We start from the raw sequence: 27,495 nt of genomic DNA, 5'->3' as shown, positions 1-27,495 counted from the left end.
TGCTGCACTTTGTGATGCTCTTCCCTCTCCATGCATGGTTGGCCAAGTGCAGTTCACCTTGATGCAAAATGTCTACTGGCTTCAAAGTGAGGTGCTGTAGAGGCTTGTGCAAACTTTCTGTGAACTGGTGCATGCGAAGACAAATCATAAAAATAGGTTAAGAGCTCTGACTGCAAAAACATGGCCCGTGGAGCCTGAGTGTTCTTGTCTATCAAAGTAACAATGCTGGACAAAAGCTCTTCTCTGAGGGCCTATCCAAAGCGCATTAAGCAAAGGTAGCTTGCTCGTACCATCTGTCCACTGCAGTAAGGGAGAGCTATGGATTTTCTGTCTGAGACGCTATCGGAGTCACTGGCTGCTTGCTTTTCACGCGATGAGCTTTTAATAAGTCCTGCCAAATAGCGAGCCATAGAGGATGCATTATGATGTGGTTATGCTGTGTTATTATGATGGGACTGCATCGTGTTGCCTATCATTTATCACTGAATTTCAGCTGCTCTCAGTGCTAAGCCAACATTTTAAGTAGACAGTTTGGGAACTCACCAGTTGAGAGGATCTTGGCTGGCAGTGTCATATTTCCAGAATGAGATTAAAATGTGTTTCCACAGTGCTCCGTGTGCATGTAAAAGCAGCAACACTCTGTGGCACAGCACATCAGTGTAGTGACCTCCCGGGAATAACCGAGGCCCGCTCTGCCCACAACTGCAAAGGCTGGATTTCACTTGCTAATGAGCCAACCACCTATCTTCCAGCCATTCATCAAAGTCTGCGCTGCCTGTGTGTGAAGTGCATCCCATCATCACAGTAGATTAGGTTTACTCCCACCACTTTAGTCAGTGGGCTTCTGGGTGACCTCTCCTGGACAATGATTAACATTTGGCCAACTGAATGCATGATATGCTCATAAATGTCTTACACCTAAAAAAAAAAGCACAAGGATACGTGAGCAAGTTAAATTAAGTCACTTCATTAGAATAAAAGTAGCAGTCAAGATGACATTTATGACTGTTTAAATGCATTTGTTTGCCTATACTTATAACCACCAGTGTTGACTAGAAACTGCAAAACAGTCAGCATTGAACTTTTCTTGCTCACCATTAATAATTCAAATACCGTTACCAAGAATACAATTCATGCTTTCCCTCGCATGACCCCTGCTGACAGTGCATTACAAAATCTCCCAAGGTCTTAAAAATACACAAAAACAAGTAGTTCACTAGTTTATTGAACACCAATAACAAACAAGGCCTTGAACCCAGTAAAATCACCTCACTAAAACCGTGTTACAGCTGTTTTGGAAATGTACCGAAACATTTTCCCAACAAATATTGAAAAAGACAGTCATCTAAGAAGGTAGCCCATATAAAACAATACTATTCTTAAACAATGTACTTAGGATAGGATAAATGGTGTAAGTAGGGAGAAAGTGAGAAGTATTTCTGTGGCAGAGGCTGTGGTGAACAAATGTGTTTAGTATTAACTATATAGTATAATCCAGTATGTACTACTCTGAAGCCTGTGTTACTTATTTTGATTGCAAAACATTTTTGTGAATATTGTTTCCTTGCTATAGTACAAAGTGTGGTATTTTGTACTGGATTAAATTACATTGTATAGGATACCCCTGTCATATTGTTATAAATCAAAACATGAAATACTGTGTATTTCTTTCAAAGAAACCTCGCCCCTTTGGCTTTTCCATTTCTGAGCAGCTGGATATAAAAAAAGAAATATTTACAACAAAATAACAAACAATACACAGCAGTCACTACATGATATTTGTAGATAACCTTTTGGCTAAATTAAGGTAAAGATTCATATAAAAGAAGGGCGATCAAATTGTCAGTCTTCGAAGACGCATCAGTTTGAAGCACTGGCACTGGCTTCATCCTTTTGACCTCCGACCTCCTGTCTCATCTTTTTGAAGTAGCGTTCTGCACGCAGTTCCTCAAAGCAGAATTCAGTAGCGCCGCTGAGCAGCAGCTCTTTACAGTACATGCTCTGCTCCTGGCGTTTTCCCGATACCGCTTCATTATGTTGCTGATGGTGATCCTGTAGTCTCTTCAGAGGAGTATCCTCTCTGCAGGGCTTACGGGCTGATAAAACCGTGTTCACTGCCGGGTTGATCTTACATGGAGTCCTGAAGTGGTAGCACAAAGATGCTAAATTAAATCATAGAAATCTTACAAACATAACTGGAGAAGGTTATACTTTTCTGCCCAAGAATGCTTCACTGTGAACAACAAATGCATGTTGAAATATTGAGGAGAGCTTATTAATGTTAGCTGTTAGCAGATAGGAAGCGACATGCTCTTTTAAGGCCAAAGGTCGATTATACATTTGTTTTACTGTTCAAATCGAGAATGGTGGGATTTTACTGGTATTAGTAAAAACAAATCTGCTATCATTCCATTCCAAATAGTCTATTAAAGGTAGGGTAGGTAAGTTTGAGAAACCGGCTCGAGATCACTAGAATTTGAAAATACACAACCGGAGAAAATCTGCGACTTCCTTATAGAGCCCCTCCTCCAACACACACGAACGTGCACATGACCAATGAGGGCACGAGATAAGTTTGTGCACAGATGGAAGGTTGACAGGCAGGTAGGCCATCCAGTTACTTTAGCCGGGCCGGCTAAAATGATTGGTCGTGCTTTTTACAGTACTACGGCTTCCACAGATGACATTTTTTTATGGATTTTTTTTTCAAAGCACTTAAGATATTCATTGCTATCGGGATGTTAAGAGCATTCCATGGAATATAACAACAAGTGTATCTCGAGCCGGTTTCTCAAACTTACCTACCCCACCTTTAATGGCCAATACAATACAAATAATAAGTGTAATGACCAAAACCCATAATGTGATTTAGATTGTCTTTTTTATAAAACCAAACATTTTCGAAAAAAGGAACAAACCATCAAAATCGAGATGTTTACTTAATGTTAAAATTGATTCATTCGATTCATTTTATTATTTAGTACATGGCTTCTTATTATTAGGAATCTGGTGTGTGATGGGATTTAAAGCAACAAATCAAAACTGTAGATCATGGTTTTAAGTAGTCACTTACATTGTTGGAGGCTGATCCGATTCATCTACAAATGGTTGGAAAGCAGGTTTTGGAGGCGGTGGGGCCATAACGGTATGTCCAAATTTAGTCTTCTGGGGTATCTGTGGTACATAAACATTACATACATAACCTGGCCAAACTCTTAACATTTAAACATCTCAACCAAGTCAAGACCTGCATGTCTATACCTTGACGTCACACCATACTCCAGGTTTCTGCTCGTTTTCCTTTGCCTTTGAAGTGGGAGGGGCCATCCAAGCCTCCAGCTTAGGCTCTGAAGGGCCCGCATGAGCCTTGTTCTCATCAAAGACCAGCAGCTTACTGTTTGAGGCGTTGCCGAGTGCCGGGGCGGCGTGTGACTGCATGCCTGCATGAACACCTGTTCACAAAAAAAAGAAAAATAGTCATTAAATGTTATTAATGATTCTGAAATGTAGGTTTGGTAATAACAGCTTAAATACTCTTAACAAATGTAGTCTATATAAAAACGTGCTTACTTCTGATTGCAGACCCTACTCTATTGATAGGGGCGATGGCCTTTTTCTTCCCTCTTGATTTGAGTTCAGCTAGAGAAACTCTCTCAAGTTGTTTATGCTCTTCATCACTATCGTCCTCCTCCACATTCATCATTACCTGTCGGGACACACGTGCCTGCAAAGCCCTACAAATAACAGAACAGAACATTTAGATTATGACAATATTTTCAAACATTATCTCAAACTTGGCTGGATAAATCCTTACTTGTGAAACTGCTGGAGCTTATCATGCGGCTCTGCCCCCTTCTTGAAACCTTCTTGGTAGACCAGGTCTGCTTTGCGACAGTTGCCCTGATTCTCATATTCTTCAGACCAAGCGATGTAGAGAGATGCCCGTTTCAATCCTATTCCCTGTGCTTGAATGTACCTGTAAATGTCCAAGGGTTCCGGACAGTGCTCTGCCTGATGACGCATAAAAGAAATGTATGACAAAAGTTATTAAAGCTACATTTGTTTCTAAAAGTGGCAAAAATAGTCAGTGTTTCAAATATTACACCTACAAATTTGATCCAGAGTTCAACATAGCGAGGGTCGTCAAAATATGTATTTTCTTCTGTGAATCTGGTCACGGCTCGTTCTAATATTGTGGCGAGGTTGCTCTCCTTTCCTCCCTGAGGGAATGTTTGCTCTGTCCACCTGATATACCTTTAAAAGACAGAACCATGTTTGGTTAGAAATTAAACTCTCAGGCTTAAAAGCAGCAGTTAAGAATACACTTTACATTTGAAACTTACCGGTCCCAAACATTAAGCGGATCATCTCCATCATACATTCGCAGTTCAGACTCAAAGGCCCTGGAGGAACAAAAAGCCACAACACTTCCATCATCAAGTAAAAAGAGGAAAGGAGTGTTTCAATCTGGGTGTTGTTGTTTAAAATATGTTCCATACTGCCTCTGCTGGTTGATGGCAGAGCTGTCTCCCTCCTGCTGTTGACTGAGCGCCTGATGTAAGGCTGAAATGGCCCTGCCCCGCCTCAGCGGCTGGATGTTTTCTTTGCTGAGCTCCCATTCCACATCTCCTCCTTCTGCCATTGTGGAAATTAAAAACCAATGGATGCCTAGAGGCCGACAAACACACACAGATACACATTATCATATCAGTAACGTCCAGTAGAACATTTGCTCAGAAACAAGTGCTCTTGTTCCTTTCAAAAAAAATCTCATATTACACCCTCTGACACACTTTATGACTATTCATTTTAATATAGAAGATAGATTATGGATTACTATCATATTACGCTATGAATAAGATTTAATTTTAAGATGAACGAATATATAACATTTACAATCACAAGTGACATTGTAAAACACTCAAATTAAATAAGGGAACAACTTAATGTAAGGGTAGGTGTAATAAACTAATCCTACATCTTTTGGGTATTATGATTTGTCATTCCAATTGTATTAAACACTTCTGAATTTGGGTTGTGTTAGTCACAAATTACCGAAATAAACTAAACTATTAGTACAGACTGTATTATCTTATGAATCCTCTAACACTAAAACACATTTGTAGTATCTATCATCTTGCATGCATGCGTGTTTCCAGTATCTACTAACTGACGTGGGGAGCTAACACGCTAGCTAACATTAGCTTTAGCTTGAATGTTGTTGACGTTGTTCGCATTATGAGCGAAATATACAAGTCACATACAAAAACAAAACTGGTGATCTGCACAATTGTGTGTTTTCATACCGTCAATATGACTCTTCTGTCTTTTTTTCAATGGTTAGAGCTTTGCCGTTGTTACAGGAACTCAGTACAGTGGTCAGCTCTGTGTTTTTGAACAAGGACCGCGAGAGAATTTGAAGAGAGGTGATTGGAGGAACCAGAAACAGGAATATGCAGTTTGACGTCACGTCGCATCTTCCGGAATGCTTCCTGTTTTGATTACAGCAGCGTTGAAAGGTTGAAAATGGGTAGCTAGCTGCGAAATAACGGTTCATAGAGTCAGTTTAATTCATATATTTACCCGCTAGAGCCATATCAGTAAATTATTAATTGCATGTCTCATGACTCTCTACACGTTTCGGCATGGACAACCGTTGTTATTGTTGTGCATCCAAGTTCAGTCTCTTCAAGAAGGAGGTAAGACCTTGCTGGCTAATATTTATCACATAGCTATACGCATTTACCGTTATATGGGAACGTTTTCTCAGTAAATTACGTTGAATATCCTCACAGCTGGGCTGTAAGAGCTGTGGCCGCTCCTTCTGCTCTGGCTGCTTGACTTTCAGTGCTGTGGTGCCTCGCTGTGGCAACACCCAGCAGAAGGTCTGCAAACAGTGCCATGGCAATCTGACAAGGTAAAGGTGCAAAACAATTTCTTAATGTGATCATTAATTAGTCTTAACCAAGCATTGTTGCTCATACCTATTTATTTCCTTTTAAGTGGAGAATCTCCCAACAGTGCTGCAAAATGGTCTCCTCCTGAAAATTACAAAAAGTCAGTATATGATTACATTTAGAAAATGTACCTGTGTCAACACTGCAGTTGCCTGATATATAAAATTCATGTTTCTTCCTTAGACGGGTCGCTGCACTTGAAGCCAAACAGCAGGCACAGTCGACACATGCTCCCACACAAGGTGTCAATAGAAACAATAAAGCAGGCCATCTACCAACCAAAGGCCTGAGTAAAGAAGACCAAGCTATTGCTGAACGGCTTCAAAAGCTGAAAGAGGACACTGCACCAAGTAATGAAACTAGATAGATCTTCATCAATAAATTAAGAATTATAGAAATAGTATATTTTCTCTTTGGCAAAAGCCATTGTAAGCTTTTTACCTCTTTTTCAGAGTCCATCCCCTCCGAGAAAGAGCTTGAGGCTCGTCTTGCTGCTCTGAAAGCTCCCAGTCGGCCAGTGCCTTCTACCATAGAGATGGAGGACCGCCTGGCAGCTCTACGTGGTCAGACTCCACCATCTCAAGCTCCTCCACCTGTAAGCTGAAACTCTTACCACTCATTTCTAACACATTGGACCTAACAGTATGAGAAGCTGTAGTAGTTCATTTAAAAGGACCTGCATTTTAAATTTGCTATAATTGCTCACTAGTAGTATATGTCCTTTTGTGCTGATCTGTACAGGTGCACCGCCCTCCAGATAACAGGACTCGGACTGAGCAAGCCAATGATCTGATTACTCAGATGTCAGAGGAAGTTGCCATTGACGACCAGCAATCAAATCCTGAATGCAGTAATTATTCCTGTCATTGACCTCTCCAACATTTGATTAATATTTAAAGATGCAGTCATAATCACAGTCTTTTGCAGTTATAACAATTATATCACAACTGCATTCTGACACCAAAAGCTGACTTATAGTCTCATCAATCTCTCTGCAGGTGTAGATGGCCGTATGAACGATCTCAACAAGGGGGAGGCAGGGACATTGGATGAGAATTTGGAGGAGAACCAGGAGTCGGACAAGCAGCTGGAGACGGAGAAGGCCCGTGTCCTGGAGGAGGCCATGGAGGAGCTGAGGAAGGAGCGCCACTCCCAGGATCAGGTCCTCCACATGGCCAAGAGGATGGCACAGCTGAAGGGGCAGGACCCAGACAAAGGTACAAAATCACATATAGAGCTCTCGGTTTATCACTTTCTATACCTTACTGACTATCCGTACTTCCACACCAAAATGTCAGATAATATGAAGAACTTTAATTTTAAACATTGTGCCATAAATTGTATTGTATTTGCCATGTCATCTCTAGTTACTATGGAGGACTTTCAGCATCCTGACAGTGAGGATGAGACTGAGGAAGAAGCTGTGAGGAGAGTTTTAAAACAGGTGTGGGACCTTTTTTTAAATAAAGTTCACTGTAATGTGGTTTGCATTGCATTAATATGACAAGCCTGTTACTACTGGGTGCTTATCACACCCTTAAAGATGAGTGTGAACTGAAGTGGACCAGTTTGCATGGCCACAAGGGGCTGCTATTTTGCTATTTAAATAATTTACAATGACATTTGGACATGTTTTAAATTCCTGTATATTTTCCCAGCTATCTGAAGAGGCTACATTGGACGAAGCCAGTGGCTACAACATACCTTTAGAACACAGTGGACCAAAGAACACAGAGAAGAAAACCATGGCTAAGAAACTGGTACTACACAACAACTACTAAATACTAAATCTAAAACGTTTTTTAAGCTCTTGGATAGAATAACATTTGAAGAGTTCAGAATATGATTTCTTCATTTATTTACTTATTATCCTAAATCATACTTCTTTTGCAGTCAAGTGAATGTCAATAAAGCTAGTATTATTTTCATAAAATATCCTCATTTTAAGTTTGACTATATCTTAATTTCCTCTTATTATTTAGTCAATGAATCAACTTACAGTTAGTTTAGGGAAATGAATACTTGATTAAATTCCTTGTTAATCTGATATATCTTTTTTTCACACCCAGACACCAGCACCCAAGAGCAGGATTTCCTCGGCTGCTGTTGCACCTCAGCCATCAGACAGTGATGAAGAGGAGCTGCCATGGTGCTGCATCTGTAACCATGACGCCAGTATTCGCTGTCAAACCTGTGATGGAGACCTATACTGCAACCGCTGCTTTAGGTAACACACCATACTGTACATCCATTATAACGAGCACCACAATAACTATCTTAATCGAGCTTTGCATGGAAATCTTTGCTCTGATGCCCAAGAAAGAAGGCTGTGATTTGGAATGCATACCATGACCCAGATAGACTGTAGCCAGGCTGTTGCCATACTGTTAAGCAGCATGAATATAAAGTATTTATTGTGATGAATAATCAATCCACTCTCCATTATCTCCCCAGGGAAGGCCATGATAAATATGACAGGATGGAGCATCGCACTACTAACTACACTGGGCCAAAGAGGAAGAGGAAGACATGATAGTGAGACTGCGCTGTAGATGTTTGCCCTGTCCGGTTCTGGTCAGTCATTACTGTTAGACTTGTGCTTTAGATTTAAGTGACCTATTATTGTTTGTCAAGCCAAGAAGATTTAAACACTACCTATTAACTACAAGAAGCCAAAACCCTTTAACCCTAACTTATCCAATCTGTTTAAAATGGCTGTAAACATGCGTCGCTGTTGACCACGGAAAGAGCAGCATCTTCTTTCTGTAACTGCTAGCAGGGATCTAAATCAGCAAAACAAAACATATATGGCAAAGCAAAGCCTAGAAATAAGAATAACACGAATATTATACTGTGCGTATAATATAAAAAACATAGCTCCTATTTTTCTGTAATAGTATTTGAGCAAAGCTGCACAGCCAACTGCACACAAGAAAAGTGAAACATTAAAAAGAAGCTTGGATTTGTTCTTATGTCACTTCCCAGAGGCTCATCTTTAGAAGCACTTCGCACCATTTGATTATTTGAAAAAAAATCAACAGCACAGACAGAAAGCAGCCATATCACGGGTTCAAACGGGATGATGTACACTCCCAGTAACTGTCAGCTGTGGACTGTAGAAATACAGAGGAGTCTGTATAAAGGGATTACTGAGGGCTTTGTTTTATTTTGGCAAGCACTGCAGTCACTCTTGTAATCTATGTTTGGCTGCAAGTGTGAAATGAGCGTTGCCTTCCTTGTCCTTGTGTGTAATTCCATTATAAAGAATGCAGAAGAGAGGTGCTACAGCATGTCACATATTTTTATTTTTATTTTATAACACTGAAGCAATCACTGATATCATCACAAACGTCCCGCTGCCAGGCCTTGTCGGAAGTGTAGTCAGTATGGATGGCCTCTGTGTCAGAGAGTGGAAGTGGGGAGGAGGGAGCTGAGCGAATTACTAAAATGGAGCTGAGAGACCCTGTGTGTATGACAGAGAGAAGGCCAGAGTGCAGTATCATCAGTGTGCATTACTGTCAAGCTAGAGAAACCATAATTACACTTTTCCTCTGGGGGCCCTGCTCCATTAAGGTTTGCATGGAGGCTGTTACTGTGTTTGCCTCTTCTGGCCATGTCATACACGCACCACAGACAGGAAATGGATGAGGATAATGGATGCATACTTAATGGTACTTCCCTGCTGCTGATTTCACTGTGTTTACTCCTAGACTTGACATGTGAACGTCTCCTTTGTTTCCATCGATCTGTTGAAAGATTTGTGCCAGAAAACAGAAGCTTGTATTCTGTGAACGACCGTCGCGCTGCAGTAACGTCTTATAATTGCCTCTGGACAGTAGGAAATAATTATTTAAAGGCAAATGAGTGTTTTTAGAGCAGTAATAAAGAGCAACTATGCATAGTTTTAGTGGTACTTTAAATTGATGGGTGTAATGGATGTCAATATCAATTTTTATGTTTTGAATTAATGATAACTGATACTGTTGGGCCGTCACTTTGCTAAAAATCCCATGTAACCCTTTTGATAATTCATCAACAGCCTTGTCTTGAAAATGTTCCATTTTATTTCCACATACAACACTGTTATCAGAACAGAAAATATTTATGTACATAAATAGGCAACCGAAAAAATGTACAGTCTTACGCAAAAACAAAACAAAAGTCAGTGCATCTTTGATCACATGTGCATTATTGGTTTGTTTATGGGAGAACAAATGTTATAGCAGTCCATGAATTTAAGTGAAAGAATAAAAAAAATCCATTGAAAACTCCTCTGGTGTTAAGACTGATGCTAGGGGGGGAGGGCAGGAAGAGAGTCCCACTGACATGTTGCGGTTGACACGTGGGAGATGGGAAGATCGGAGGCTCCACATTGTCTCAATTCTTTAGTTGACCTATAATTATTTCTTCAAGGGACCTGACATTTTGCGTAGACCCTTTATCCTGTAGAGCAGCCCGTTGATAAAATCCTAAAGGAGGCATGGAGAAAATAGATTTATTTCTGCAAATACCTCCAGCAGACTAGCCATAACAACACTACACAAGCTATATTGTTTATCTGTTAAATATTGAAATATATATGCTACATGTGATTTCATATAAGTTTCTCACCTCTTTTGGCTTTCCACATTCCTGCAACAGCTCCTAACAAAGAAAGCATACACAAATAGGCTCAGTAACAATAATGGGCATTGCTTTTTCAGTACAAACATTGCAACATTGGATTCTAGCAAGGGTCAAGTGCTTGTTAGGCTATTAACCAGCATTGCACATAGTTAGGTATGTACCTAGGTGTCAAGAGGTTGAACTAATTATCTCTTTGGTTAAAGTCTTAAAGTCCTGGGTTCCAGTTTCACAAAGCCTCTACTGAATATATAAGAATTGCGCACTCACCTGCAGACGGGTTCTCTGCCCCTCGTCCGTCAGCTCCAGGAGTTCATCTATGTCAATCTCTAACTCTGGAATCTCTTCCTCCTGTAAAAGCAAAAAGTAACAAACGTTACCACAATATTCTTCTTTTATATTTCACACACTTGCATTTCTGCAAAGCTCTTGCAGACGCTGTATAATGTGGGCTTCCTGCCATCCATTCCAGATTTTCCACGCGACTGAGCAAAGTCATTGGAAAGGAAGAGAAAGTGTAAGATGGTGATGCGCCAGGACAAGGATTTCACTGCAGCACACTACTATATAAGCTGTTTGATTGTAGCGTTAGAAAGAGTTGTCACCATTCTTTTATCCATAGGTGATCACCCCAGTAAACAGTCTTTGCTGTATTGTAGTAAAAAGTGTAAACCCTTCTATTCTTCCTTTACAATCTCTCGTAACAATCATGTGATGGAGGAAGTGCTAGACAAATAAGTAAGAGCACTGAGGCATGAAGGCAAAAAGGCTCTTGGGGGCCATTCGTGCCACATGACACCATCAGATTTCATGGATGGTTTACCCAGCTAGCATGCAGTTCAGCCATTACTGAGAGATTATTTCCAGTTTAAATGTTCTCGAAAGAATATATTCATCTCCGCTAGGCTGTCCTACATTGTGAGTTAAGATACAATCCTAAGGGCAGCGGCAACTGTAGAATATGAAGAGCATGCCTTACTATATATAAAACACTTTTTCTTATGTGTTAGCCTTCATTTAAACATTGGGTGGGAGCACATTGATGATTAATCCCATCATCAAACTGCCAAAGATCATTGTAAAAAAGAAAAAAGGACACAATCTCCTGTTATAAAAAGCAAATATAGCAAAGAAATCATTTCCTTTTACCACACCTTTTAACTATATACTTCAGAGGGACTGAACAGGGCTCCATGGAAGAATCCTGATATCGAGACTCAGCAGGTGAACACTCATTTTTGACAAGTGGGGCTGATTTTTTTTTTTTTTTCCGGTTGGGGAGTTTTCATGGCTGGTGAGGATGGGACTCGCGCAGCTTTCTGGATGAGGAGAGAGCCAATCAATGTGGAAGTGCTGAGTGGTGGAATAGATGGGCCCACCTTCAGCGTCCCCTGTGCCCCCCTCTCTAATTGATACATGCTGCCGGTCTGGACCCTCAGTGATTCTGCTTATGTCTGCAGGACACATGCAGGGAGCGCTTGTTTTATTTCTTTGTTAGTCCACGCTGTACGTTTCTGTTTCAGTTCTACTTTCTAAGGCTGTGGATGCTTGGGTCTGTGTTTTATTATCCCATTGATTAGACCAAATCCTTTTTTTAAATCTTTTTTTATTAGATTATCATCAATTTACAATTATATAAGATAAGATAAGAATCCTTAAAAAGTAAATCCAAAGAAGTACTACTAAATAATACAAATATATTAAAGTAAAGCCATCATGTTAGCTAAAAACTGTGATGTATAGAAAAGTTATTAGTTTGTTCAATCACAGGAACATTGTAGAGCTAGGATGATCCTTTTTAATATATTTTTAGTATATAGTATAAAATATAGTATAGTATATAGTTTAGTAGTATAAAAGGCAGTCGCCCTTTTCAGCTTGTTGAGAGTTGCTTCCATTGTCAGAGGAAAAAGCATTTTTACGAGGCCTCTGGGCAGAAATGTCTCAGCAGCACTTTTTAAAGTTGAAAAGGTCTGGAGCTAAATTGAATGTTGGCACAAATGTAGGAAATCATGAATATGGAAGTGATGTTTGCACCAACACGACTGTCATGATATTGAGTATTGATATTCATGGCCCCAGTGAATAGTTCCACTAATTTTAAAAGCCAGAATGTCCATGTTATCTAGGAATATACTGGATGATGAGTATCCAAAACCAGGAAAATGTGGAGTGCAAAGTTCAGAACAAAAACTATGGATTAAAATATTTACTCAGCATGGTTACACTGCTCAGAGGAGGACCTGTAGTGATTGTGCTGACACATTGACCTTCATTCTATCCTCTCAAGCAGCCCTCAGTTTCCTTGTAGTTCATATCATATTTAAAACTGATAACGGACAGATAATCAGAAAGTTTACGGAACAGCTCAGGCTCCATGTACTCATTGTATTACTTTGCCTCTAGCCCCGGTGTGTAAGGCGTGTTTACTATTTAAAGCAACATTATGAGATGTGGGGATGTATGAACACTTAATATGAAGCTACTCACAACTTAGCTCAACAAGAAAAGTATCCAGGCTCACTGTTTCCCATTTTTGTATTGCCAAGGTAAGCTAACCAGCTCAATAGTAGTAGCTTCATATTTAACGGACAGAAAAGAGCTGTCAATTTTCTCATCTAACACTCACCCATAGAACTCATTAGCGAATTTCCCAAAATGTGTAACTGTTAATTGTTTTTGTTTACACCTAGAATCCTGTAATTATCTGTATGTAAGTGTTAAATTATAGTCTTCACTGACCTGTGAATAGTACAAGAAAACATTTATGGGTCCATTACACACACTATGTGTTTGTATGATAATGTAGAGGAAGCCATGCCCAGGAAATCTAGCTGTTTGGAGAAGATGCCAGTGTGTGTTTTTACTTATCAGACCCTTCCCATTTCCTGCCGAGAGCACGAGCTGCACAGAGATCAAAATAGTTTTTAACTTTAGCGAGGAGGGACAAATCCTGTTGTTCAGTTACATAAAAGCGTGACAATTTCAAAATAAGAATGAAAACAAGTAAAAACATGACGTACTTATTCCATATCTACAATAGATGCTGTGTTCAAAAATATTTTCGATTGTCCTGCTGTCTTCTTCATAGTTTAGTATCAGTAGGGAAAACACTGACCTGGGTTACTACACACACACACTGGCATTCACATTGCTCTACATTCAACAGTCTGTCCCAGAGCTTTGTCCCAACTTTTATTCATCATTCTTAGAAAGGTGTGAAGTTTGAAACGGAGGCGGCCCCTCCAGACCAAGGCAGCACTTGTATGAATTAGAGATGATGCTAAATAATTCAGGTGGTGACACAGGGGACTGATGGTAAATGCTTCCACGCGGAAGACTCTGAGAACCAACAGAGTAACCTTCCCCTGAGCCCATGCAAAATTCATTACACATGGACGAGCCACGGCTGATTCCATACAAATGGCTAATGCAAATATCCGGTATGTCGCGACTAGGAAGCAAAGCATTCACTTTCAAAGCAAGTACTCAGACTTTGGTGAACAAGGGACACTCCTGTTGACTTGAATTAATGACGTCAGACGTGATTGAATCAACTGCATTTCTACTTGTATTGCTATCTCCCATCATCTCAATCATACCGAGGTCCAACCATTCAGCTTCAGTTCAAGTAGTGCAAATGATTAAAGTCTGTTTCTGGGACAAGATCAAAAGGATACACAGAAAAAAGACTTCAGATCTGTTTCCACATGTCCTGGTTTCCCTAATGTAATTTATTCTGCCCTCAGCTAGCTTTACAAGCATATTATCATATATTACCACAGGGAAGAAGGCTTTGGATGTTAATGGAATAAACTACCGGGATGACGAATATAGTAGCACTGTAGCACTATTCCCAACACTCAGCTGCCACTAAAGTGTTGTCAAATTAGCTCAAGCAGGCTAAACCCATATAATCTACTGGGCTAGTGGTACACGTTCATGTCAGCTAGCCACAGATGGATGTGGAGTGTCCCTGGCAGTGAACGGGGGAAGCCAGACAGGGGGGGGGCTACAGGCCGCCTGCAGCCAAAAGGGTCTCTGTGTGGTTCAAGAATGAAATGAGGAGCAGTTTGTCTCTGTCGTCTCCGGCATGAAACGGAGGCGGTGTTGTCATCCGATCTGCACCGTCATTGGGAAGCTCATGCTCCTGAACAGACTCCCCTAATTCCACCGTGCCATGCTGCCTCATGTGGGTGCTCAGACATCTGTTGCCATGGTTTCCCCTCAGAGAACGCCAAGCGAATCAATATGGAGCCTCTGACATAATTGGATTGTATCCCATCATACAGGAGCCGAGTTATGGGGGCTGTGTTGCTGCTCGTGTAAGCTGTCTCGACATTATCCCCTGCACACATTAAACATCACAATCTGTGTACTGAGGCTTTTAATTAGGAACACTATGGGGGAAAAATTGGCAATAAGTTCCACATTACATCTTTTTTCTTTACATAACCTAAGTGTGAAATGTTACAAATTGTACAACTTGAATGGTTGTGGGAAAGAACAACACTTTTGAATTTTTTATTTAAACATGCATGTTTCTCTGATGTCTAATCACTGTTATGATGAATCATCATCCATATAGGAGTGACTATGTCGTTTTGAAATCTTGCAAAGATATTGAGTGACTGTGTCCACGAGGATGTGTCTGCAAACACAGAGACACTTTAAAGATGACATGATGTCCTGGATGCCAGCATAACAGCAGTGCATTTCAAAATAAAATACCCTCTCTTTCATGGCATTTTAATAACTTTGTCTGGCACTTTTTCACTACTTTATCACAGAGTTACAGGGATACTGTTGTTGTGTATAGACGTTACTACTTCTTGATATTGTTATTATCTAATGATACTGATCCTAGAATCTATTCAACCGTACACTTTGAATCACAACCGTTTTTTAAGGGTTTTACAACCTGCTTTCAATTGCTTCCTACTGACTGGAACCAATCAATATATCTTAACGAAATCATCTTATCACTACTGTAGAACACATCACAGCTGATACTGCAGTCAGGTTGATGATACATAAGGGCTCATGTGCCAGAAATTGCAGCCATGAAGCAAAGCTACTTGCCTCCCATTCCTCTATTATGTAATCTCTCTTCCCTGATTGATAGTACAGGCGCTTATGAGCAGCTTACCACCTCCCTTCCTCCCTTCCCTCACCTCGTCCTCACCCAGCCCTGTGTGTCGTCTGAGTGTGTGTGTCTGTGTGAGCCAGCCCTGCCCTACCTCGCAGTCAAACAGCAGGTGCAGCTGACCGTCGATCCACTCCTCGATATCCAGCCTCCTCTGCAGGTCCTTACGGTTGTATTTGACTGTCAGCTTGCCCAGCTTGCGGTGCGCCGGCTCCTCAGTTTTGTCCCCCGCCTGGAACATCACCCTGGACTGGGTGCTAGGCTCTGATGCCATGGCTGCCACGGCCTCAGGAGAACCGTGGAAACACACTGAGCTCACACACTCACCCACACAGAAGGACAGACACACAGGTTATGTTGTTCTGCAAACGCTGCTCTGTCTCTATTTAGTGTGCTGCTGTTCCCACGCGTATCTCCTGTTGTCTTGTTCGTGCTCTCCCTCTCTATAAGGCTGGTTCCCTGCCTGTCCTCCCTCTCTTCCCCTCTCTCTTGCTCTCCCTCGCTCCTCCTTTTGCAACACCCACTGGCTGCACTATCAGGAGAATGGTAATGAGATATGTGTGTGTGAGTCTGTGAATGCGTTTGTGTGTGTGCACATGCAGCACATAGGGTGTGTGCTTTTTGCTCTCCCTCTTTCTCTGTTTTATATCAGGTGGGGGAGCATAGGTCAATTGCAGCTATAAAAGCAGAGAAAGGGTGAGAGCAACTACGATTCAGTAAGAAATGACACTCTCTAAAAAAAAGGGTGTTATTGGAATAACAAAATATAGAAATGTGTGTGAAAATTAAAACAATGACTGTCCAGTTTACTTTTGATGGAAGTCCTTGGTGTTGTTTTCAAGCACTCATGGCACTCTGATTGTCAATTAAAATTACTTTATTAAGACATAACCAATGCATTAGGACTCAACAAGTGTACAGAACCAAGTTTTTAGAGTACCAACTAAAACCAAGGATTTCTATCAAAAGTAAGCACTTTCATCTCTGTTCATTTAATTTGTGGACATGCCTATAATCAGAAACCCCATACCAACACACAGCAGATATTTTCTATTATTCACTTATTGACCCACACAGGCTTGTGTAGGTCAATACTTCCAACAATAGCCGGGTCCCCCTGACAGGTGAGCCAGGGTTCCTCTAGTGTGATAGCTGCCTTGCTCTTTATAACAGGCATTATCAGGTGTATGTTTAATAAGCCTTGAAGTCAAATTGGCATCCTCAGTTACGCACGTTTGAATAATGGACGAACCGCAGAGCATTATTTATGGCTGTTTAGAAGTCAAATGTCAAATAAAAGTCTGCAAACCATCAATATAAAGTCAGACATCAACAGTAGCACAAAAACCCAAGGTCAAAAATGCACAGTTGTTCCTCGTGGTGCCAAATTATTGCAGTTGAGACAACAGAGACAACGGGCTGCATAGTTTCCACAGATCCTATTACGATATGAATAATGGGGTTCAGTTTTTTGTTTTGGCAGGGACTATCAATCAGCCATAGCTGCCTGCGCGTGTTCACCCACTGATGCACCGTCTGTTACAAACACTGAATTATTGAGGGCCTCGAGCAGCTCACCTTTCTGCGCAAACAAATTCATTCATCTTGTCTTTTTGCTACTTGGTCCTGCACCACTGGGTTGTTAAAAAAAAAAAAAAAAGGGGGACGTGCAGACCTGTGTAAGGCCTTCCCACCCCGGACCTGGCGAAGCATTCTAGGAAGAAAAGGAGGCGTGGGCAGAAAATGAGCTTGACCTATTCTGTTTTATCTTCACCGCTGGATGAAGTTTTAACATTTAAGAGGGAGGAAACTGGAGATTTTATGGATTCAATTCAAGAATCCTCTTGCAGAATCGGTCCTGAAATATGATTCTCACTAAACCTCTAAACAATCTCATCCCCATGTCATAATTTAGGCAACCACTTCCTAAGTTCAACGGTAGTTTGATGACTCATCGCTTTACTGTAATAGGATGACTCCATGTATAAATCATCATTATCACTACATTTGCAAGGACAAGATTAGGGGGTTCTGGGAGATTACCAGATAAATTGTTGTAATGATTATACTAAATGTGAGAAAGATCTGCCATACATTGTGTTATACAGTACTTTTAGAGAACGTGTAATTGTTCCCCACTGCAGTCAGCATGTCGTTGTGTCCCTGAGACACTTCACCCCAAATTGCTCCTGTGGGGATTGCCCACAGTATTGAGTATGTAAGTCGCTTTGGATAAAAGCGTCTAACAAGTAACATGTAATGTAAACATGTAATGCTCCCTCTCAGTTGCTCATTCAGCTGTAGATGTGATTGTACTGCCACCTTCTGGATTAAAGCTTGTGAATCTGAAAGAAGTCAAAGTAAATCCAAAACACTTTACCTGACACTTTCTAGTCTTTTTACTCTTTTTCATTTTGTTCTGTGTATGTGCTTGATTGCTGTTGATTTGTATTTGATTGGTTTTTTTACCTTTTTGTTAGTTTTAAGATTTGATATACTGTTTTAAGCTGTCACATTTCACTCAAAGCATTTTGTGCTTTTTCTTAAATATTTAAAAAGGGGTCATGGTATTAGAACATTTATTCTGTATCACCAAGAATACTAATGAAGGCTACTCATGTCCTTTATTGTGCCTTTTAAATGTACTATGATTGCAGTGGTTGTATTGCCTAATAGTGAGTACAATGTTACATTGTCCTGCTAAGTATTTTTCAAAATCCTATTTCCTTGTCAAGAATTGTGACTAAATCACAAATAAGACTCATTGTATGAGATTGTAAATTACCTCAGTTTACCTTTTAGTTTAAGGTGACTCACTTTAAGGGATTCAGAAATACAAAGTTTTCACAAATTAAACCCCCACCTACCAACAACGAAGACAAGATTAAAAGCAGTGAACCTAAGTGCTCCACAGTTACACATGAAAGGAATGTATGTTCATACCAAAGAGAAACCACAACAAAAAAAGCATGCATGCTATGGTCCTATAATTATGTTCTGAATTATTTTCAGTGAAAAGACAAAAAATAAAGTAGGTACCCCATTAACAATTCCACACACACACACCTCTGTCCTTGTTGTGTTTGGAGCTCACAGTCAGAAGGGAGTGGCATCTCAGGAGTGGAATTTCACTTCCTGTGTCTCTCAGGTGAGTCACCTGGGCAAATGTCGTCGATCGCTCGGTTTTATGTCGACATCAAACGGGCTGTTCTCTGGTGAGAGTTTCACTGTAGTAAAGATCCGCTTCGAGAGCATTTGGAGAAGTCCTGAACTATTTCTGGGTGCAAAGCAGTAGCTGAAGGTTTATATTAGAAGTGTTTCGCCCCACTGAGGCCTAAACACCTTGAAGGAATCGTCTACTTTAATAATAGGCGGTGTTTTTACTTTCGTATAAACAGGAGATCAGTGGATTATTCGTTTGGGTTACAGGACTAAAATGAATTCCCTCCCTAAAGGACACCTGGCAGGGTGGGCGCTCCTGCTGCTGGTGTTTCTCCTGGACTCCACTTTTGGCCAGGCCGGCGAGCAATGTCTAGCCCAATTCAAGAGGGGCCAGGAGGATTTTGTCATCGATGTCGACGAGTCTGTGAAAGACGGAGCCACGTTCATTTCGTCGCCCCAATTAACTCGATACAGGGACTGCGTGAGCGCGTGCTGCAAAGAGCCGGAGTGCAATGTCGCCGTCATGGAGAGAGGATCCAATGAAGGCGTTATCAACTCCTGCTTTCTCTTAAACTGTTTGTACAATAAGCAATACGCCTGCCGCTTTGTCAGGAAGAATGGATACAGCAGTTACATCCTGGACTCCGTTTATGATGGCTACCTGGAACGGGATGTCCCCACCAGTAAGTCCTAAAACTTATAAAACACATTCTTAAGTAAGGTATAATTGCGTAAATTGGCAGTTTTCTCTAGATCAAAACAGTCCATATAGGGATACATCACATTTAGTTAATAAGAGTATCACGAGGGTCTTTTCAAATTTAGGATCCATGTAGTTTTACTTTTGTAATGGTTATTTTTATGTTAAAAATAACCTACATTCTTCCTTTGTGCTCTCATATACCAATATAAATAACTGTAAAGCTCAAGTTGAAAACCAGTGATCTGTATGACAGTTAAATATATATTTCTGGCTGTTACTCTGGGAAAGCAAATCTAATTCTTGGGGATTTTTTCTTAATACTTTGTCAGAAAACACTAGTTTGTAAAAAGATCTGAGGCTACAACAGGTTTAGGGCAGATCCTTACATTTCAGCATGTTCACACACGTCAGGTTGTTATGACCCCTATTAGAGATTCAGGATTCCTCTGCTGTCTCTTCACATGTGACTCCAACTGCATTTGGATCTCTCGTTTCTGCTCATCTATCTATCCCATGGTTTCTCTGCAGGTACTGGCGATCAGCCGCCGACGGCCAACGGAGGTCATGACCTAGTGGTTCAGCCTCAGGATGCCGTGACACTGAATGGCGTAGAGAGCAAAGACGACCAGGGGATTGTGACCTACCAGTGGCAAATGCTCACCGCATATCCTAATGCTGTCTTTGGGGTGAGTAAAGAGAATGCAATGCAAACCTGATTTGTTTTTTCTTGGAATTTAAAATACTCTTGGACTATTTGTAATCCTGGGTCTGTGTCTTACATTCAATTAATGTCAAATTAATTTCTATAGCACGTTTAAAAAAACTTGTGTTGTGCTTTACAAACATAGATAGAATACAGCAGGTCCACAGAGCAGACCACCTAGGCAGAGATAAAGAGAAATACAAAAAACAACCATAAAAAAGGAAAATATTCCTTTAAATGTCTACTGTATTTTATGACCATCACTTAATTGACAAATATTGTGGCCACTTGTGTGAATGATAAGAAAACACTGTCTTTCTGTGTCTTGTAGAAAACCACTTTTGATGACCAGATGATGGTGTCCAACCTGACATCTGGGGTGTACAAGTTCCAGCTGACCGTCACAGACGCCATCGGCCAATCAGACTCCACCAAGGTCACCGTCCTGGTCCTCACTCCAGAGCAGTCTGAGCGTGAGTTTCTGTTTCAGCATCATCTGAACATATAGATTCATATCCGTTTTATTTTAATTTTATTAGAGTCCATAAAAGCCTGTTCATCCTGTAAATGCCAATACTTGCATAACAATTAAGATCAGGTCTTAGCTTGTAAATCAAATCTAATATCAGATTTGGCTGCTTTGATTTGTTCGTTTCTCTTGAAATATAGACTCAAGGCGTTACATTTGAAATGGGATGGTTTGGTTTCAGCTGTAAACATGAGTCATGTGTTTCCCCTGTATTTTGTTGACTGTCCCTTTGGATTATACAGAGTCCACCTGCCTGTGGTTAATGTTGGGACAACAGAGAATCATGCCCTTCGGGTCTTGTTAACTACTTTACAAAAATCTATAAATCTTTCCCTTTTTAAATTAATATTTTTTACCCACTTTATTCTCATAACCTCAAGTTCTGAATAGCTTGTGACCAGTGTGGTATTTCATTTCAGTTTATTTTTTCTAAGTAACTCATCCATTGTTTCTCACAAGCATGAGCTCTTCTGTGTTAGTTGCTTATCAAACCTGTCATGACATGCTTGCCTAATTCCTGCAGACTGAATGAGGAAACGGCAAGAGATAAGAGCTCATGTTTTAAGGGAGATTAAACCAGATTTTCTTGTAATGGCAATACTGTTGGTAAAAAAAAAAAAAACAGGAACTGTCATTGTTGTGAGGCAGCAGTTTGGGGATTGTTATTCCTTTTTTGTCTTGTGGAGTATCCGTGTCGTTCCCCTTGGAATACCACAAAGCCACAGTCAACCTCTCTTGGCACATTTGTTTCTCCAGAAAACGGAAGTGCAGCGTTTTCCCCAGCACTATCAGTCTCTCTCCACCCCCGACTCGACGAAACCTGTCAATCTGGTTTCAGCTTGGGTTACACAAACAGGGTTTCAGACACCACCGTAATCCTCTCATGTATTGATTAAAAGTTATATCATTCAAACATACTTTAAACCCGTTGCTGGATAAGCAGGTTGATTGTTGACTGGAGGACAAGAAAATATGTTTAACAGTATTGGCTAAGTTACTGATTAACCGCTTGTGTCCCGGATAGTGAGAGGAATGTGCCTCAGTGGAAAATGCTTGGGCATGGCAGCGACTACATTTCAACGTCGCCACATTTACACAACAATAAATGCATTGAAAAGAAACTAAAGCCATTCGTGGATGTCAATCAGACTTGTTAACATAAGAGCTTGGTAATGAAAGTATAGCTTACAGTTCTTTGTCAGCATGTAATGTAGTGAAATGACTGTTCATAAGCACTGCCATTTAGAACATGTATCATCGACCACATGCAGACTATCTACCTTCCGTTCTCTAACCTCACTGTTGCTGGAAACACATCACCTCTTTTGTCCGAGTTGCATTTCCTCAGTTTCATTTGTAATTATGTGTCTGTCTACTCACGGGCCAGACACCCAAAGTAGGAAGTTAAAAGAGACTACAAAAACCATCTCTAAAAATGTTGACACACAACTTTAATGTTTTGTCCAACTGGTTTATGGATTCGAAACCACATTAACAAGTGTTATATTGTTAAGTGAAGCCAGCTTATACACAATCAATCAGTATTCTCCAGCCTTTGGAGTGATGAGTACAACTTTAATCATTGATAACCATATTTTACCAAACCTTAGTGAGAGTGCTTTTCTCAATTCCTTTAACACTATTTGTTGCTACCTAAGAGATGTCACACACTGGAGAAAATGCAAATCATTAACCCGCAACATTATTCATAAGTAAAACAAAATAAAACCTAACCCTAATATTGTTTCCCACCAGACCAATGCATGACTCCAATGAAGATAGGGCCGTGTCGTGGGCTCTTCCCTCGCTGGCATTACAACGGTGCCTCAGAACAGTGTGAGATGTTCAACTTTGGGGGCTGCAAGGAAAATAAAAACAACTATCTCTCCAAGGATGAGTGCATGAACGCCTGCGCCAGCTCAGGTATATGTGCTGGGAATTTCTTCACTTCCTATTCTGCACATTTTCAGGTTCATATTTGTATTTTGTGACATGTTTACATGCTTCAATGTCCAAAAAGGGCTTTCTTTTTCTCATACTGCCTGTGCTGCAGCAGCTCTTTTTACCCTCTGTCTGAAACCAGAGCCCATTTTGCTCTGATTGGTTAGCTGGCCGGCTCTGTTGTGATTGGACAATCTCTTAGATATGTCCCTCCCCTTAGCCTATCACGTACAATGTGTTAGATTGCTATCCAATAGATGCGCCAGTGTTGCATAGTGATTTAACTATGTTACGGAAGTAAACAAAGGAGTCCAATGGAGGCGTTTCAGGGAGTGTGTGGGAGAGAAACTCCCTCCAAAAGTATATAGGGCCTCTTTAAATAGTCTATGGTTTTGTATGTATTAAGTCATACAATGATGGTTAATATTTGTGCAGGACTTTATTTGTTTGATATGACTTCTGTGGGTTGCTACTGATAGAACCTTTCAAACTAATGGTGTCATGATATATTGGTATTAGATTTACTATGATATTTAAACATTTCAATATTGCTATCATGTAAATAGTCTTCATTGAATGCCCGGTTAACCTGTCATTATTAGTAAATGCATTCCAGAGTCATTTTAATCCAACCTTTTTCCTTTTTTTGTTAGAAAAAGGTGGTAGATCTGGTAGACTTTTGCCAATTCCCCCAACTCAAGGTAAGTGAATCCTGCTATGCTTTTTTCATTCCGAAACCATTTCCTCTACTCCGTTAAAGAGTTGATATTTAAAGAGACAATCCCCCTTGTGTGCCGCAGGAGAAAGATGTGGTGATAGTCCGTGTTCAGCAGAGGAGTTCACGTGTGAAAACGGCTGCTGTTTGGATCGGGGTCTGGAGTGTGACTCAACCCCACAATGTTCCGACAACTCTGATGAGAAACACTGCGCAGAATGTGAGCAGTGGCTATGCAAACCACACTTCATTATCATACATGCTCATGGAAATCTAAATACCACTGATACTGATGCTTCCTTGAAAGACTTGCTAACTTGAATTATGTCCTGTGTGCTTATTAGACGGCAAAAACTTTCGGATTCTGTTGGAGATCCCAGTCAATGAACAAAAAGGTCTTTTTTTTTTTTTTATTTTATTTTTTTTTTTTTGTGCTTTAAAAACCTTTGAGCATATTGGTTGGGGTAACTGTAAATGTGGTGTAATTGGCCATCTAGGAATATTCAATTACCTACAATCTAACCTCACCTGCTCCTTCATTGTTGTTCACAGTGCGCTGCACAGAGCTCCCTGACACAGGGAGCTGCAGGGACAGTCTCACCAAGTGGTACTACAACCCCCTCCACAAGGACTGCTTCCGCTTCAACTACGGAGGCTGCCTAGGGAATGACAACAGATTTGACTCTAAGAAGACCTGTGCGAGAGTTTGCCATGGAGTAACAGGTGAATTGTTATTTGCCCACTTTACCAAACTACCATGTTATTTAAAGGCACATAAGATGGTATAATTTCCCCACTCTCATTCTCTTACGAGTCGATTTTCCACATACTGTTGTTTCTACCTCCTCAGGCTGTTTTCTCCAATTTATTTCTAAAAAACCCTTGTATGCAGTGGCCTATAAACAGTTGACGTCTCTAAGAAAAAAGGAAACAGGGAAAAATATAAATGTGAACTCTGAGGCAAGCATTTTTAGCGACCTGCTGGTTAAACTATTGAAGCGTTTAGCTGCAAAATACTGAAAAAAACTACTTTATCTCAAAGCTGTCAGCAGTTTTATTGCATTGTGGGTATTGCATGATTAGAGTCTTGTGAGCAACACTTGCGGTTTGCCATCCCAGAATTCACTTGAATGGGGAAAACAAATAATAATAATAATAATCATACATACATGTTACATAATACATATTTATATAGCGCTTTTCCTGATGCTCAAAGTGCTTATTCTTAGGTAGAAAGACTTAATTTAGAGTTATTTGGACACAATTACCACTTGTAGTTACACATTTTGTTGCATTGGAATAGAAAGTGTTGCAGAAAAGGGTTATGCAAATAAGGCATGAATAAGTTATTTACAATGATCCAATATGCTACTTATAAGTATGCTAATAAGCAAAAAGTTAATGGTTAATATGTGTCCCTTGATATAAACGAACTGCTTTGGTGGGAAAGGGGCATTATACCCCTCTACCACCAAACGCTAAATCATTGGAGTTCTCTTGAAGGTTGTTACAGTGTTGTGTTAACAACTTATTTGTGCCGCCCTCAAGTGGCCAAATAAGTCTTTTGTTGCCGGTTTGATTCCTTTTCATAGCAGTGCGCGGATTCCTGTGGGTTTTCCTCATGTTTTCTACATATCACATTCCGCATAAAAAGTCTAAAACATTTCCTGTCTTTTTCATTATTTCAGAGAAGGACATTTTTGCAATTGATAGATTTGCAGGGCTAAAGATTTCTGAAGCCCAATCAGGTATGTTCCCATTATTTTCTCCATCTAGACCACAAAAGGAAGTTACAATGATACTTATCTTAAAAAAACTATGCAGCTCCATCAGCTTTTACTTCCTGTTTCTTGCTGTTCACTAATGTCATGTTGTAGAGCATGCGTTTGATTTTGTGATCTGCCTTTTCAGCTTCACAGCCTATCATATGCTCTTTCAACCACCTTTTAAAGTTTATTTCAATATATTCAACAGGTATTATAGCGATAGCTGCCCTGCTGGGTGTAGCGATCTTTGTTCTTCTATGCGTCCTGCTGTACTGCCTCTGTAAGGGAAAGAAGAAGACGGTACAACACCACCGGGTGCCCGTCAACACCGTCCCGGTCAGCTTGGAGGGCAGAGAGCGTCTCGTCTACAACAGCACCACCAAGCCCATCTGACCCCTCAGTCCTGACCTTTGACCCCCCCCCCCCCCCTGGTGGTGAATGACACAGGTTAACAAACCCAGATTGATGAAAGACTAGACAATAACTGTTGATTTAGTAAGAATTCTGGAGGTGATCTGTTTATATTTTGTCCATATATGGATTTGGTTTGTAAGGGTAATACACATGGAAGGAAGGAACGTCTTAAAGAATAAAATGTGATGTGTTATATTTTAATTTGTAGCTTGTTTTTAATGCAGTGGCATGTTTAAAGGAATTGTTGTATGTCAGTTTGTACTCAGGTTAACATAAAAGGATATTTTCTTTTGTTCTATTTGATTCCATTAACAATCTCATAACTCTTAGCGAACAGCTTTTAAAAATAAAGTCAGTTAAGAAAAGGAGGAAACATCACATGGTCTATTTTGAGCCACTACTTCAACGTAAGAGTTTCAGATTTTTTTTCTTAAAAATGAGCTCTGGACTTTGTTATGATAAATGAAATGTAATCGGTAATCCCTTCAGTGTCCTGCACCTCCAGCTTCTTAACTCAGACTTATTTTATCCTGTTTTAAAACCCATTGTTACATCGTATTACACATACTTGCGTAATGTTGTACATAAACAAATCATTTTGAGAATAACATTTGACCAGAAAAAACGTATTTCTCACTTGTGTTTTAGGAATTTTTAGAACAAGCATAATGTATACATTTAAAAATGCTTTATTGATCCTTGCTATAAAGTAGCCTTGCTGTTGAATATTCAGCATATTGAACTTCAATTGTTTGTACATATGACCTTTCTGTATCTTTAGCAGTAACATGATGTTTATACTAAATAAATGTTTTAACTCAAAATGTGGCTGGTCAATGTTTTTTGTCTTGACTATCTGGCAACCTCCCTAAGACGCAAATTCCCTGTTTTACAGCAACGCATACTGTCCAAGCTCCTCATACGCCGCCATACGATTACAGGTTGTTGTTTTAACTTTAGGGTATACTCCTGGAATTTCAGGTGTGGCTTTTGTAGTACCCTTTTTCAGACGCCCAATACAAACTAATACTGGTGTGAATAACCAATAAAAAAAGGTCAATATATATTTATCAAATCACCACATTACGAATTGTTAACGAAAAATGTAGTAGTACTACTGGGGCAATTCATGGGAACAGAATGCATGTTCTATTGTGGTCTATTTGCTCAGGTAATTAATCTACATTATTTTTGTCCATACAATAAAATGATGTGTACAAGGTGCTGCCTTATCAATAATTAACTAAATATAAAAATCAGGTTTGAGTTTTATAACAAGACTAAATGATAAGCCTATACCTTATATAGATTCCTTATCTCTTAATTAGAAATACAACACTACTTTCTTAAAGTTACCCTAATTTTTCCAAATATGCTTCCTATAAATGCAATTACATTTTCCTCTAGATTTATAATGCAGTGCTACCCACACATTGGACAGAGAAGTTACTATATTTTACCAGAAGATGGCGACATGTTCAACTCATCAGCACATTGCAGCCAAGTAAAAGATTAATATGGGATAAACAAACTTTATTTTTCAGATTTTATTTTAAACTTGTGGTCATAGTTTGAATCATTAGACTAGTAAACCTGCAAAAATGCACCAAAGCTGCACTTTGTTCTGGAACAATTTTCACGTTGAGTTGACTCTAAGTAAGGGTCGTCCAGCATATTGTTTTCTTCAGTTTATAAGGGGGCAGAGAGGGGGTAGTGCAAAGCAAAAGTGCCCCTCTCTATTTAATCACTATCACATAAATTAGAACTCACCCAATTGATTCACTGAAGCTTGCCTTTGTGAGCCCCCACACCACTGACCTGAGCGCCATAAATGTA

General features: G+C 40.1%; 4 protein-coding genes across 5 annotated transcripts; 2 read left to right on the top strand and 2 right to left on the bottom strand.

Moving 5' to 3' along the window:
- Positions 1 to 1,206: 1,206 nt before the first annotated feature.
- On the bottom strand, positions 1,207 to 5,406 carry bub1bb (BUB1 mitotic checkpoint serine/threonine kinase Bb). Its single transcript, XM_034128260.1, has 9 exons — positions 5,307 to 5,406; positions 4,500 to 4,668; positions 4,344 to 4,403; positions 4,110 to 4,254; positions 3,815 to 4,011; positions 3,571 to 3,734; positions 3,262 to 3,452; positions 3,074 to 3,174; positions 1,207 to 2,140 (listed from the first exon to the last, which is right to left on the bottom strand). The coding sequence occupies exons 2-9, from the start codon at positions 4,640 to 4,642 to the stop codon at positions 1,861 to 1,863; spliced, it is 1,281 nt and encodes a 426-aa protein (XP_033984151.1). The 5' UTR covers positions 4,643 to 4,668; positions 5,307 to 5,406; the 3' UTR covers positions 1,207 to 1,860.
- A 102-nt stretch (positions 5,407 to 5,508) lies between these two features.
- On the top strand, positions 5,509 to 10,228 carry zfyve19 (zinc finger, FYVE domain containing 19). Its single transcript, XM_034128148.1, has 11 exons — positions 5,509 to 5,699; positions 5,796 to 5,917; positions 6,004 to 6,057; positions 6,141 to 6,307; positions 6,410 to 6,552; positions 6,699 to 6,807; positions 6,956 to 7,174; positions 7,325 to 7,401; positions 7,616 to 7,717; positions 8,027 to 8,184; positions 8,412 to 10,228. The coding sequence occupies exons 1-11, from the start codon at positions 5,646 to 5,648 to the stop codon at positions 8,488 to 8,490; spliced, it is 1,284 nt and encodes a 427-aa protein (XP_033984039.1). The 5' UTR covers positions 5,509 to 5,645; the 3' UTR covers positions 8,491 to 10,228.
- Positions 10,170 to 17,899, bottom strand: zgc:162989 (uncharacterized protein LOC100037351 homolog). The gene is made up of 4 exons (XM_034128346.1): positions 15,821 to 17,899; positions 10,851 to 10,931; positions 10,569 to 10,601; positions 10,170 to 10,426 (listed from the first exon to the last, which is right to left on the bottom strand). Exons 1-4 carry the CDS (start codon positions 15,998 to 16,000, stop codon positions 10,358 to 10,360), a joined length of 363 nt encoding a protein of 120 aa, XP_033984237.1. The 5' UTR covers positions 16,001 to 17,899; the 3' UTR covers positions 10,170 to 10,357.
- Positions 17,900 to 18,852: 953 nt separating this feature from the next.
- On the top strand, positions 18,853 to 26,477 carry spint1a (serine peptidase inhibitor, Kunitz type 1 a). 2 transcript variants are annotated; one of them, XM_034127944.1, is made up of 10 exons: positions 18,854 to 19,571; positions 20,120 to 20,277; positions 20,626 to 20,767; positions 22,579 to 22,746; positions 23,418 to 23,465; positions 23,565 to 23,699; positions 23,824 to 23,874; positions 24,032 to 24,202; positions 25,168 to 25,227; positions 25,454 to 26,477. In XM_034127944.1, the coding sequence occupies exons 1-10, from the start codon at positions 19,163 to 19,165 to the stop codon at positions 25,636 to 25,638; spliced, it is 1,527 nt and encodes a 508-aa protein (XP_033983835.1). In that variant the 5' UTR covers positions 18,854 to 19,162; the 3' UTR covers positions 25,639 to 26,477. The 2 variants fall into 2 exon arrangements, with proteins under 2 accessions (XP_033983913.1, XP_033983835.1); XM_034128022.1 differs by lacking the exon at positions 23,824 to 23,874 and having other exon boundaries at positions 18,853 to 19,571.
- Positions 26,478 to 27,495: the final 1,018 nt, after the last annotated feature.

Source organism: Trematomus bernacchii, unplaced genomic scaffold, assembly GCF_902827165.1.
Source record: "Trematomus bernacchii unplaced genomic scaffold, fTreBer1.1, whole genome shotgun sequence".
NCBI lineage: Eukaryota > Metazoa > Chordata > Actinopteri > Perciformes > Nototheniidae > Trematomus > Trematomus bernacchii.
Note: the sequence above shows the minus strand (reverse complement) of the source record. Positions and strands in the feature narration are given on the sequence as shown.